The following is a 12,566-nucleotide window of genomic DNA, read 5'->3' on the forward strand; positions in this document are numbered from 1 at the left end:
AGAGGGTCCCCTCAAAGCTGCCCTTAAGGGGTGGTTAACTTGTAGCTATAAAAATGGATTCTTCTGTGGGTTTGGTCTAAGTAACTTGTATAGATGCCCATTGCTGCCACTTTAGAAAGTATGCTTATACACTTTTTCATTCGATGGTCTGGTGACTTTTGCTCTTTAAAAACACTGAAAATTGAGCAACTGAGAAAAATGGCTGGGGCAGCGGCAGCAGCCGTGGTGGCTGCTGCTGTAGCCGCCGCTACGGAGGCCTCATCAACCAAGATATCGTCGTCGGCCCCGCATCTAACTTCGTCTTCCACGTTTTCGTCTACTACCACCATCCCGCCCCCGATATCGGTGTCGATGCCCCAATTACCTTGGACACCCGATTCCCCGATGCAGATTGGCTTCGTGGGTGCAGGCCGCATGGCTGAAGCCATCGCGATGGGCATCATCGTGTCAGGAAAAGTGGAAGCTCACAATGTAATGGCGAGTGCTCCATCAGACAAGAACCTGTGGCATTTTCAGAATTTGGGCTGTAAGACAACTCATTCAAACACCGAAGTACTTCAAAACTGCTCCATAGTTTTTTGCCACCAGGCCCCACATCCTGCCTATTGTATTGGCTGAGGTTTCTCCTGCTGTCACCAGAAAGTATGTCCTTGTCTCAGTCGCTGCTGGTGTCTCTCTGCACACCCTGGAGAAGCTGCTACCCCCTAAGTCAAGGGTGCTCCGGATCATGCCTAATCTACCTTGCAGAGTCCAGGAAGGTGCAGTGGTAATGGCTCAAGGACGCCATGCTGAGAAGTGTGAAACAGAATACCGACAAAAGCTCTTATCTGTCTGTGGTCTCTGTGAGGAGGTACCAGAGGCCTACATCAACATCCACACAGGCCTCAGTGGCAGTGGTGTAGCCTATGTCTGCATGTTCTCTGAGGCTCTGGCAGAAGGTGCCATCAAATTGGGAATGCCAAGTGGCCTGGCTCACCAAATTGCTGCCCAAACACTTCTAGGTGCAGCCAAATTGCTTTTACAAAGTGGACAGCATCCTGCCCAGCTTCGATCCGAAGTGTGTACCCCTGGGGGTACCACTATCTATGGGCTCCATGCCTTGGAGCAGGGTGGATTACGGGCTGCTGCAATGAACGCGGTGGAAACTGCCACCCGCAGGGCACAGGAGCTGAACAAGCAGTAGGGATCTTGGGCACCAGCCATCTCCTTCCCCAGCCTTGCTCTTGCTCCTTCTCCCCCAGAGGTTGCAAGAGCTAACAGTGTGGGTGAAGGGAGAGACCTCTCAGCTGTGGGCAGAAATCCCCTGCACAAACCAGCTGGCATCTTTCTTCCCTGGGCACAGGACCCTTTCCTTGAATGTGTACCTCAATCACTCCCTGCCTCCCCACACAAAAGGACTCCAGGTTAATCTGCTGTTAGGTACATCCTCTCCACCCTGGGATATGTGTGGATATTCACTGGGAGAACAGCTGCTTCCCCTTTTTCTCTTGCTAGACTTGTCCCACTCTGCTCATAGGTTTTGTAAGGGGCAAAATGAATTCTGTATTGGAATCCTTCCCAAGGGTCTAGTGGAAGAGGATAGTAGTAGCTCAGCCCTTTCCATTCCAGTCCCTGCTTTTCCAAGACCTTTCCAAACAGGCAGGGAACAAAAAAAGATCCCCAAGTTTATGCACCAGTTGATTTTATGTTGGCTCAGCCTGACTACAGCTCCAGCCTCAATTTTCTCATCTCCACGCAGGAAATTTCAAGGCAAAATCACTTTAATAAAGCTCCATGGGTCTTGTTGAAAAAAAAAAACACTGAAAATTAAATCAGCAAGGCCTTTCCATGTTTCCCCTATTTCATTTAGAGTCAGCATGGTATAGTTGAAAGAATGTTGGAGCTACAGTTAGGAAGCCCTTGATTTCAATCCTGTTCCCAACACTTATAGGTTGTATGACAAGAAAAGAAAGAAAGAAAGAAAGAAAGAAAGAAAGAAAGAAAGAAAGAAAGAAAGAAAGAAAGAAAGAAAGAAAGAAAGAAAGAAAGGAAGGAAGGAAGAAACAAAGAAGGAAGGAAGGAAGGGAAGGAGGGAGGGAGGGAGGGAGGGAGGGAGGGAGGGAGGGAAGAATGGAGGAAGGAAAGAAGGAAGGATCTGTAGCACCTACCTTATAGGGATACTGTAAGTATCAATGAAATTTGGTCGAGGTAAGGGAGGTGGAAAACATGATCATTGATTTCAGCCTCATAGATTAATAACCCCTATAATTCACCTATTATAATTTGGGGACAGACAACTGTGTAAGAAGTACATAAGAGTCCTTTCCTCTCTCACTGTTAGAGAAAGCACTGAACTTCAAGTCAGAAGACCTGAGTTTGAGCTCCAACTGTGATACTATGTGAACTTGAGCTAATGAATTTGACTCTATGGAATTCAGTTTCATTATCTGTAAGAAGGGATAGCTAGTTAACATTTATATAGGTCTAAAAAAAAACGACAAAAAATTTATATAGGTCTATATAGCACTTTAAGGTTTGCAAAGCTATAAACATATACACACACTACACTCATATATGTATATACATACATACATACATATGTACACACACACACATATATATTATATATAACAACTCGTGGACTAGGTGCTGTTATCATCCCCATTTTATAGATGAGGAAACTGAGCCTAAGAGAGGTTAAGTGACTTGCCCAGAGTCACACATCTAGGAATTATGTTAGGCACCTATCTTGCTAACCTCATAGGGTTGCTGTATAGAGAGCACTGTTGGAATGGGAGACTGTGATGCTCTTCTTGGCTCTCTACTTGGCTGAGAGAAACTTGCTTTTCTCTTTTCTTTTTTATCCCTTTCTTTCTCATTTCTTTCTATGTTCCTTATGCCCCTCTACTCATTTCCATTTCCCTTTCTCCTGCTCTCTCTGTTTCTCTGTCTCTGTCTATCTCTATCAGTCTCTAGGTTTCAGTCTCTGTCTCTGTCTCTGTCTCTCTCTGTCTCTGTCTCTGTCTCTCTCTCTTTCTCTCTCTCTCCCTCTCTCTCTCTCTCTCTCTCTCTCTCTTTGTCTCTCTTCTTTTTCTCTTTCAAAGACCTCTCATCATTTTCTGCCTTCCACTTCCACTTAATTTCTCACCCAAGGATTGTAAATAGTGGTTCCATATTAGCATTACCAGTAGATTTAATGTCTCTTAACCTGGAAACATTGTCCTTGAAGTTGTGATAGTGTCCTATTTATGTGACATTGATAAACTGAAGAGCATCCAGAGGAAGGTAACCAATATAATGAAGGATCTTGAGACCATATTATATGAATTGATTGAAGAAAGTAGAGATATTTGCCCTGGAGAAGAGATTGGGTTGGGGGAGGAGGGGTATGGAGAACATGACAACTGAATTCAAGTATTTCAAGGGTCATCCAATAGGAGATGAATGAGACTTATTCCACTTGGTCCCAAAGGGCTGAACTAGGACTCATGAGTAGAAGTTTCAGAAAGTTGGATTTAAAGTGGATATTAGGAAAAACTTACTAATAATTAAAGCTATTGAAAAAGAGAGAAAAAATAGATGGGCTACCTCAGGAGACTGTGGATCCCTCCTCACAAGACCCCTTAAAACATATATATATATATGTGTGTGTGTGTGTGTGTGTGTGTGTGTGTGTGTGTGTGTGTGTGTGTGTATGTATATGCATATATACATCTATATATTCATATATATGTAAGTAACTTAATTTCTCTGGGCCTTATCTGTTAAATGAGGAAATTTATATACATATATATGTGTGTGTGTGTGCAAGCATATGTATACACATACATATGCATATTAACATACATATGTATACATATATAATTTTTAGTTTGTGGAATAAGATAGCATTTTCATAATGCTGTATAATTTTAAAAGATGGTTGTATATGAAACTACAAATCTATTATGTACAACTTGCTATTCCTTTTAAATATATAATAATATTATCGTGTACATTTATTTTTTTCCTTTTTTCCCCTTCCCTCTAGCCTAGAAATGGCTACCATTAGACACAAATATGTGTGTGTGTGTTCATAAAACCATTCTATACATGCTTCTATTTACTAATTCTTTCCATGGATGCAAATAGCATCTGTTAAGTGTCCTTTGTAGTTAATTTGGATATTTATAATAGTCAAAATTACTTATTTGCTCAAAGTTGTTCTTCAAAAAATATTGCTATTACTGTATACAACGTTCTTTTCATTCTGCTCATTTCGCTCTTCATTATTTCATGTAAGTCTATCCATGTTTTTCTAAGATAATTGAACTCATCATTTCTTATAGCACAGTAGTATTCCATTACAATCATTTAACACAACTTGTTCAATCATTCCCTAATTGACAAGCATCCCTGCAATTTCCAGTTCTTTGTGGAAGACTACTTTTCAACACTGTACAGATTCTTGTTCAGGCATGGATACAATTCAATGATCACTGAGGTTCCTTCCATTGCTGAGACTATGGTTTGGAACAAGAGCTTGAAAACCTTAGCAAATGAGTAAAAATCCTTTAAAAGAGAAAAGAAGAAAGAAGGAATGGTGTAGTAGATAGAGTACTGGACTTAGAGTCAGAAAGACTCAAGTTCAAGTCTGGCTTCAGACATCTACTAGCTATGTGACCCTGGGCAAGCCACTTAATTTCTCTGGCCCTTATCTATAAAATGAGGGAATTAGACTTAATAACCTCTAAGGTCCCTCACAGCTCTACATCTACAAAACCATTTGTTAGAATTTTTAAATGCCATGATCTCATAAAACAGTGTTCTAATACAACTTATTTCAAGAAAACAACTGTTTAGAAACTTCTAGTCACTCATACTTAGTCACAACCCATATGCATCCCTTGGCTAGCTTGGAATCCCTTGTCACTCAACCTCTTTGGGCCTCAGTTTTTTTGTTTTTTTCATCTGTAAAACAAAGGAGATGAACTAAATGGCCCTTCCAGCTCCAGAGTGATGATCCTCTCTTCCCAAGCCAATGGGCCCCCTTGGGTGCCTTAAGGTCTCAGAGGCACAAGGGCTTCCAAGTTGCAAAATATTGCACTATTCATCTGAGACTAAAGGAATCAGGCTCCAGCTTTTTTTTTTTTTTTGTCATTGTTAGAGGCCAGAACTCATTAGATTAACCATTTCCCCTTTCATTGTTCTAACGAAGTTAGAGGATGACAATATAGTTGGCAGGATTCATTTGTCAAAATGTGTCCTTTGCTTTCTCTAGCAAGCTGGGCTCTGGAGTGCACTGCTTAGATGGCGGAGAAGGTGGGGAGGGGTGGGTTTATTGGAAGGGATTGAATTTGCAAAGACCTCAGCAATTCCCCTGAAAGGGAAAGTCTGTGCAAGGGGTCAATTTACCCTCTGACCCCAAGCCACAAAGTTGATAATCAGCCTTCACCGTTCACAGCCCAGATGAGCTGATTTGTTGAGTCATTCAATAAATGAACTATTAGCTGGGAAAGTGCTTACCCATACTTAAAAAAAATTAAACAACAAAATAAAAGGGATTGATTGACAAGGCATCAATAAAGCTGCAAGCATGCACTACTGACCTTCCTTTTCTTGGCCCCCAAATCTATGTTTATTAGAATTCAGCTCCTATAAATAGACAGTGATAGAGGAAATGGCAAGCTGCCTATTTTATAAGTATCTGTAAAATTCTAACTATTTAATATTTGACTTTCCATTTAATTCAGTCTGTTGTTTGTGCTTAAGGAGAAGCCGTTGGTGGAGCAGAGAGGTGGGTAAACATCAGGGAGGTTTCTGGTCATAAGTTCTTTTCCTCTTTGGTCCATCCAGAGCTATTTATTGAGTGTGTGCACTGCCCAGAGATGTACACTGAAGAGGATACAGTAGATCTCTGTGCTTATGTCAGCAGAGGGAGCACTAACATTGAAGGGATTCTTAAAGCCCAAAAGTCAGTCATATTGTTCTGTGATTGTCCTTACTGTTTATATCTTATTTCTCTATATTCTTCTTGTTGTTAAGTAATTTTTTTTACTTGTTTCTGACTCTCCATTACTCTCCATTTTGGGGATTTTATTGGCAAAGATACTGGAGTAGTTTACCATTTCCCTTTCCACCTCATTTTACAGATGAGGAAACTGAGGTAAACAGGGTTAAATGACTTGCCCAGGGTCACACAGCTAGTGATATCTGAGGCCAGATTAATCTCAGGTGCTCTTGGCTCTAGGCTGGGTGATCTATCCACTGTACCTCCTGGCTGCCATTTCTCTTTTTACTATAGATTATAAACTCAGTGAGGGCAGAGGCTATGTCCTGCACTTCTTTATTTTCCATTACCACAGTTCCTGGTAGAATGTCTTTTTGATTTGGGTCTCTTTTCATGAGAGGCAATGTAGTCATTGTACAGTGGAAAGAACCCAGGGAGGCAGAGGACCAGCTCTGAACCTTACTACCTATGTGCCACTGGGGAAGTCAATCTCCCTGAGCCTCAGTTTTCTCATATCTGAAATGAAGGGGGTAGAACTTGATGACCTTTCCGATGCCTTCTAGCCATAAAACCATAATTCCATTAGAAAGGCAGCTTGCTAGAGTAAACAGACCCCTAAACTTGGAGTCAGGAAGACCTGTGTTCAAATCCTGCCTTAAAATTTTGCTATCTGTGTGATGCTGATCAAGTCATTTAATTTCTCCCAGCTTCAGTTTCTCATATATAAAAATGAAGATAACAATAGATTCTACTTCTCAGAGTTGTCATGTGGATAAGAAGAGATAACATATGCATAATGTTTTGCAAACCTTAAAAGTACTATATAAATGCAAGCTATTATTGTATTTATTACTACTCAATAGCCTACTCAACCAGACACTTAGAAAGCATTGTGGTACAGGGGAAAAATCACTGAACCGGAAGTCAGGAGACCTGTGTTCTAAGTCTAACTCACTGACTCATTAGTTCTGTGACTTGAAACAAGTTGCTTCCCCTCTTTCTCTGCCTCAGTTTCCCATGTAGAAAACTTAGGGGATGAACTAATTGATTTTTTTAGGGCCTCTCCCATGGATAAGCATGGGAAGAGAGCCTTCTTGGCTTCTAGACCTTTTGACTTTCCTACTAGACAGATGTGGAAGAATAAGAGACCTGTGGTCTTGGGGGAATGGGAAGAAAGAACCCTGGGACCCTCCTCCTATTCTCTTTCCCCCCCTCAGCTCCTTCACCACAGGCTTAAGCCCTGAGTTAAAGCAAATTAATGGTCTTCCTCAGGCTGATTAATTCAGGGAGAGAAGGAAGGAGCAATTAGGATGCTGAGAGCAGAAGGGAAGCTGGGATGGATGGTGTGCAAAAGCTAGCTCTAAGCACCAAATCCCAGAGAGCAGGTGGGGAGGTGAGATTACATTCCCAGAGAGCTGCAGGCAGGGGCAGCGCTAAAGTAATATAAGACTCCCTTACTTTGCCTCTTCCTCTGTAGTGTGACCTTTCTGACTCCCCAGCTCAAATCCTTATGAAAAGATAATCAGAAGTTTATTTTCAATCTACTTAGAAAGGTTCTCAGAACAGAGTCTCCCTCATGCTCCTCTCTCTTCCAGGCTCACTCTCCTATCGGTTGGTTTGTAGACCTCTCTTCAGATGATTAAAGATCATTGCTTTGCAGAAGGGAAGGGGGGAGGCAGAGGTAAGGAGCAGAAGGGACAGAATCAGAGGGACCCAGGCTGCCTCCTAGAGCCCCTCTCTTCCTTAAAGGCTCAGCTCAAGCACCAACTTTTGCATGAAATCTTTTCTGATCCCCCCTGCCTGACAAGTGATCCTCTCTCCCAGGCTACCTGCATTTAACCACTGTGTGTGTATTTGTATTTATCTACTTTATATTTATGTATGTGTGTGTTACATATGTAGATATGGTATATACATATATATGCATATATAACATGTATCTAGCTAGCATGCTACTTGCCTCTCATATAATATAAGTTTATAGGTATTGTTTCATTCTTATTCTTTTTCTTGGCATCCCTAGTGCTTAACATGGTGCCTGTCACAAAATAGGTACTTCATATATACTTACTGATTGTTTGATAAAGATTTTCCACAAAAAGCCATCTTCCAATTTAGGGCAGAGGATTTGATGCCAAGTTCAGGAGGTGGATGACTCAAGGGATGGGGGTGGGGAGAGAACAGATGGGGCAGAGAGAAGGAAAGTGAATGAAAGTGAGACGGAAAGAGAAGAGAATTAGAGTGAGGGGAGAGACAGAAACAGAGATACATAGAAAGAGAGAAACACACAGAGAGGGAGATAATTAAACTCAGGGTTTACTGAGAAAGGGGCTAGGAAACTAGGAAACAAGGAAACTCTGAGGTAGGAGCGGGTCTTAGGGCAAGTCATTTCTCCCCTATGGGTCTTAGATTCCCCTAGGTGTAAAATGAAGGGATTAAATGAAATGATCTTCAAAAGCTCTTCTAGTTGTGAAATTCCATGTCTGTGCCCCTATATCCTAGGGTTCACCCTCTTTGCCATGCCTTGTGACTCCATTTTCCCACTTGATTAAAACTTGGCCTTTTCACTCTGCTCCAGAATCAGATTTTGTTGTTTGATCTGAATGATGGGTGGGTCAAAAGATAATCCATCTCTTCCTGGACCCTCCAACACCACCTCCTCAGGCCAACACCTCAGCAGTAGAAATCACTGTGTCATTCCCTTAGTAAGGGAATATCTTCCTGTTTCTCCTGCCAAGTATTTCATTTGTGTAATTAAAACTTAGCTCCCTATTCCACTTCATTAACTCTGTTTGGATTTCAGACAGCTCAGCACTTTCTCCAGGACCAAGAAAAAGGTTCAGACTTCAGCATCAGAATCTGGATCATTTTACCCCTATGTGTCTTGGGCAGGCCTTGGAGAAGTCCAGTGGGGCTGCAGAACCTGAGAATTTGTCTTAGGCCCTGAAAGGAGATACAAGAACCAGGGAACCCTTGCAATCAGCAGGGAGGACAGCTGGGTACATTACAACAGGCCTGGAGACTTGCCCTAGAAGACTAGTGAGTGAGTCAGGGGAGAAGAGGATAGGAGGCAGCATACTACCAGTCCAAATCTCCCAGCACTGAGACCCAGGTCCAAAACAGGGACTGGACACATCCTGGAAAAGAAATCGGTCTCAAAGAACCAGGAAGTGTTTTGTAGCAAAATATCTGCAGAGCAGCAGGTGTCCCTGTTGGGCCAGACAAGAGCATTCATTTCCAGTCTCCCTGTCCTTCAGATCAAGGCCCCTAGAAGCCTGGGACTGGGAGAAAGCCAGTGATGGAGCAGCTCAGAGCATGCTGTACTGACCAACTCCTAGGAGGGCCTTTTGGATGGGCTTGACGGTCCCTCAGGAGGCCACAGACTTCACACAGCCAGAGGCAGATGTCCCGGTGCTACTTCCACAGCATTTTCATTGATTCAGTGGCTTTACTAAAGCAGAAAGGCTAGCCCACTGACTCTGGTCCTCCTACAAAGTACCTCAGTGACTAGAGGGTGTATGAAAGGAACTAGTAGGGTCTGAGAATTATGTTTTCTTCTAAATTTTTCAATATTCTCCATGAACAGTGCCAAGCATGGTGTGATTTGAATGGCACAGAAAGTGATGCACTACCCTCTCCAAAAATAGCTCTCAAACTAGCCTGCCCTGGTGTCTAAAATCCCACCGTTGAAGTCAGTCCCTAGGGAAATAGCAGTGTCACATCTGTGCATGGTGTTTTCCAGTTTTCAAAAGAATTTCCACATCCATCCTCCCTATCTTCTCATTCCTCCCTTGGGAAGTGAGCAGTACAGGGATCCCCATTTAATAAATGAAGAAATGGGGGTTCAGAGAGATACAATGGCCTGTAAGCCAGGGCACACAGCAAACCAAGAGGCAGAGCCAGGATTAATAAAAACTGGTTTTTATGTAACACTTTAAGGCTTATAGAGCAATTTACATATATTATCCCATCACAAAAAAAAAAGTTTTGTCATCTTCATTTTGTAGCTGAGGAAGCTGAGCCTCAGAGATGATACATGATTTGTCCATAGCTACAGAGCTAGAAAATATGAAATAACATTAAAACTTGGGCAGGCGGGTGGATGGATGGATGGATGGATTTTAAGATATACACACCTTCCAGTATACTCGCCTTAGAACCTCACTACTAGAACGCCAACTTCTGATTCCTAGCTTTATTGTTCTATCACATTATGTGTAAAGGAGAGCCATAATTTCTCTCTGAGGGTGTGTGCTGCTTTGTTCAAAATATGCCTAAGCACAGTTTGCTATTTTGATCCCAGGGGGTAATGAAATGAAAATAATACATGAAAAACAAAGCACAGCAGAAATAGCTTAACATCGAGGTGAGTAGTATGCATCATGCAGAGTGGTAGATGAAAAATTGAATGTGTACATTTCTTATCCCAGTTGTCATCCATGTTTCATCAAATTAAGACATAAACACACTCCAAGAGCTACTCACCTGTGTGTCAAACCAGAGCTGCATTAGGAAGTCCCCAGAAATCTTGCTCAATGAGCTGCCCTTTTCTATCCAAGTCTGTGATCAATCTCACAAATGACCTCAGAGAGCATGAGAATCCCAACTCAAAGGGACCTTAGAGATTATCTAGTCCAACCCTCTAACTCTATAGATAAGGACACTGAAACTTAAAGAGAGATCAAGATTGGCTTCAAATCACCCAGGCACCAAAGCAGAAAAAGTGGGATTTGAATGTACATCCCCTGACATAGAATCAGATCATATCATATATCTACAACTGGAGGGACCTGAGAGGCCTGTGGTCCAACCCTCTTTCTTGACAAATAAGGAAACAGAGTTCTAAAGAGACGTGTCCTAGGTCTACAGATTCATGACCCCATTTGGGGTTTTCTTGGCAGAGATACTAGAGTGATTTGCCATTTCCTTCTTCAGCTCATTTTACAGATGAGGAAACTGAGGCAAATAGAATTAAGCGACTTGCCCAGGATCACCCATCCAGTAAGTGTCTTGAGGCCAGATTTTTTAACTCGAAAAGAAGAGTCTTCCTGACTCTGGGCCTAGTGCTCTGTGTGCTGTGGAGCCACCTAGCTACAGAGCCACAGATACTGTTAGTGTCAGAAGTAGGATTTGAACCCAAGTTCTCTGCCTGCAATGCCACTACTCTTCCCACTGAACCATACTGCATTGTATCCAAATGCTTTTCAATCCACTAATCTTCCTCTCTCAACCAGAGTTCTTTCTTAAACATAAAGTTGCTTCCCTGGGTAGAGTAGCTAAAATCAGAGAAGACTGGACAAAGTCCTTAAACATGCACTTCTGATAGCCTTGTCTGAATGTCTATCTGTAGACTAGGACTGTCATGTTGCTGAAGCCCAAGGCTGTCCATTCAACAGATGACAACACACCAGCCATTTGTTTCCCCTCTGCATGTAACAGGAGCCAGATCCCCAAAGACACATATGCTGCCTCTCCTCACAATGCTTTACAGATGTCCATTTAAATCCAATTAATCTCCACGGCTTTTCCAAGAGGAAATGATCCCCACTTAATAGATATAGAAACTGAGGCACAGAGAGGGGGGATTGGGACTTGCCCAAATGAGGCAGAATTAGAGCCAGGAATACAAACTCCCAGTCCAGAACACTCACCTAGAACTTCCCTTGAATTCTGCAACATCTATATTCAATTCAGTCTCATTAGTGAGACAAGTTTCATCAGAGATCAAGTAGTCCCACCCTCTCATCTTGTGGAGGAGAAAATTCAAGCAACAGAACTTGCCTAGGGTGATACAATGATTCAGAAGCAGTGGGATGAGAAATAAGGTCTCTTTTCATGATCTTTCATTTGCACCATGGGAGCATCGACTAGGACTTCCTGCTAACTCACTTTTGTTTCCATGAGCCTTCCTTAGGAACAGAGGAGAATAAGGTTTAAGGGGACATGGATGGGACATTAGAGAACATTTAGCATTCTTCCTCATTTTACAAACAGGGAAACTGAGCCTGTAGAACTTAAATTATCTCCCCCCTCCCGCCAGAGTTACACAGATTGTGTAAATACGAAAGCTAGGATTCAATCCCATATTTTCTCATACATTCTTCTACCTGTCCAAGAAAGGAGGGCAGTTGGAGTAGTTCTTCCCATCACAAAGAAAGTAGAAGTACAGAAAGGTGAAATAATGAATCCCAATTAAACAGCAGAGCTGAATCTAGACCCCAGTCATCCTGGGATGACTAGATCAAATGAAATAATATTTATTAGAAAACAGTTAGAATATGGCCAATGTGGAAAACTTTTTGCATGACTACACACATTTGTAATAGATTTTGTTTTTCTTGCCTTCTCATTGGGGAGGAAAGGGGGAGAGAGAGGAAAAGAATTCAGAATTTAAAAAAAGAATAAAAATGTTTCTATGCTTAATTTTTAAAAAAAATGCTTAACCCAATGCCTGGCACATAGTAGTTGTCATATTAATATTTATTCCCTTCCTTGATGACCAACCCAGTGGTTGTTTCAGTTGACCACATTGCCCTCTTAAGTGGACTTTATTTTTCTGTTCATCCTCCAACCCAGAGAGACAGGAGTATATGGAAGA

At 42.0% G+C, this 12,566-nt stretch overlaps 1 protein-coding gene across 1 annotated transcript; it reads left to right on the forward strand.

Annotated features, from left to right (window-relative positions):
* Positions 1 to 312: 312 nt before the first annotated feature.
* LOC122742752 (pyrroline-5-carboxylate reductase 3-like) lies at positions 313 to 1,392 on the forward strand. The gene is given in 2 exon segments (XM_043987204.1): positions 313 to 575; positions 577 to 1,392. Coding segments are annotated over 2 exon segments (831 nt in total). The 5' UTR covers positions 313 to 351; the 3' UTR covers positions 1,184 to 1,392.
* Positions 1,393 to 12,566: the final 11,174 nt, after the last annotated feature.

Source organism: Dromiciops gliroides, chromosome 2 (assembly GCF_019393635.1).
Source record: "Dromiciops gliroides isolate mDroGli1 chromosome 2, mDroGli1.pri, whole genome shotgun sequence".
In the NCBI taxonomy this organism is placed as follows: Eukaryota; Metazoa; Chordata; class Mammalia; order Microbiotheria; family Microbiotheriidae; genus Dromiciops; species Dromiciops gliroides.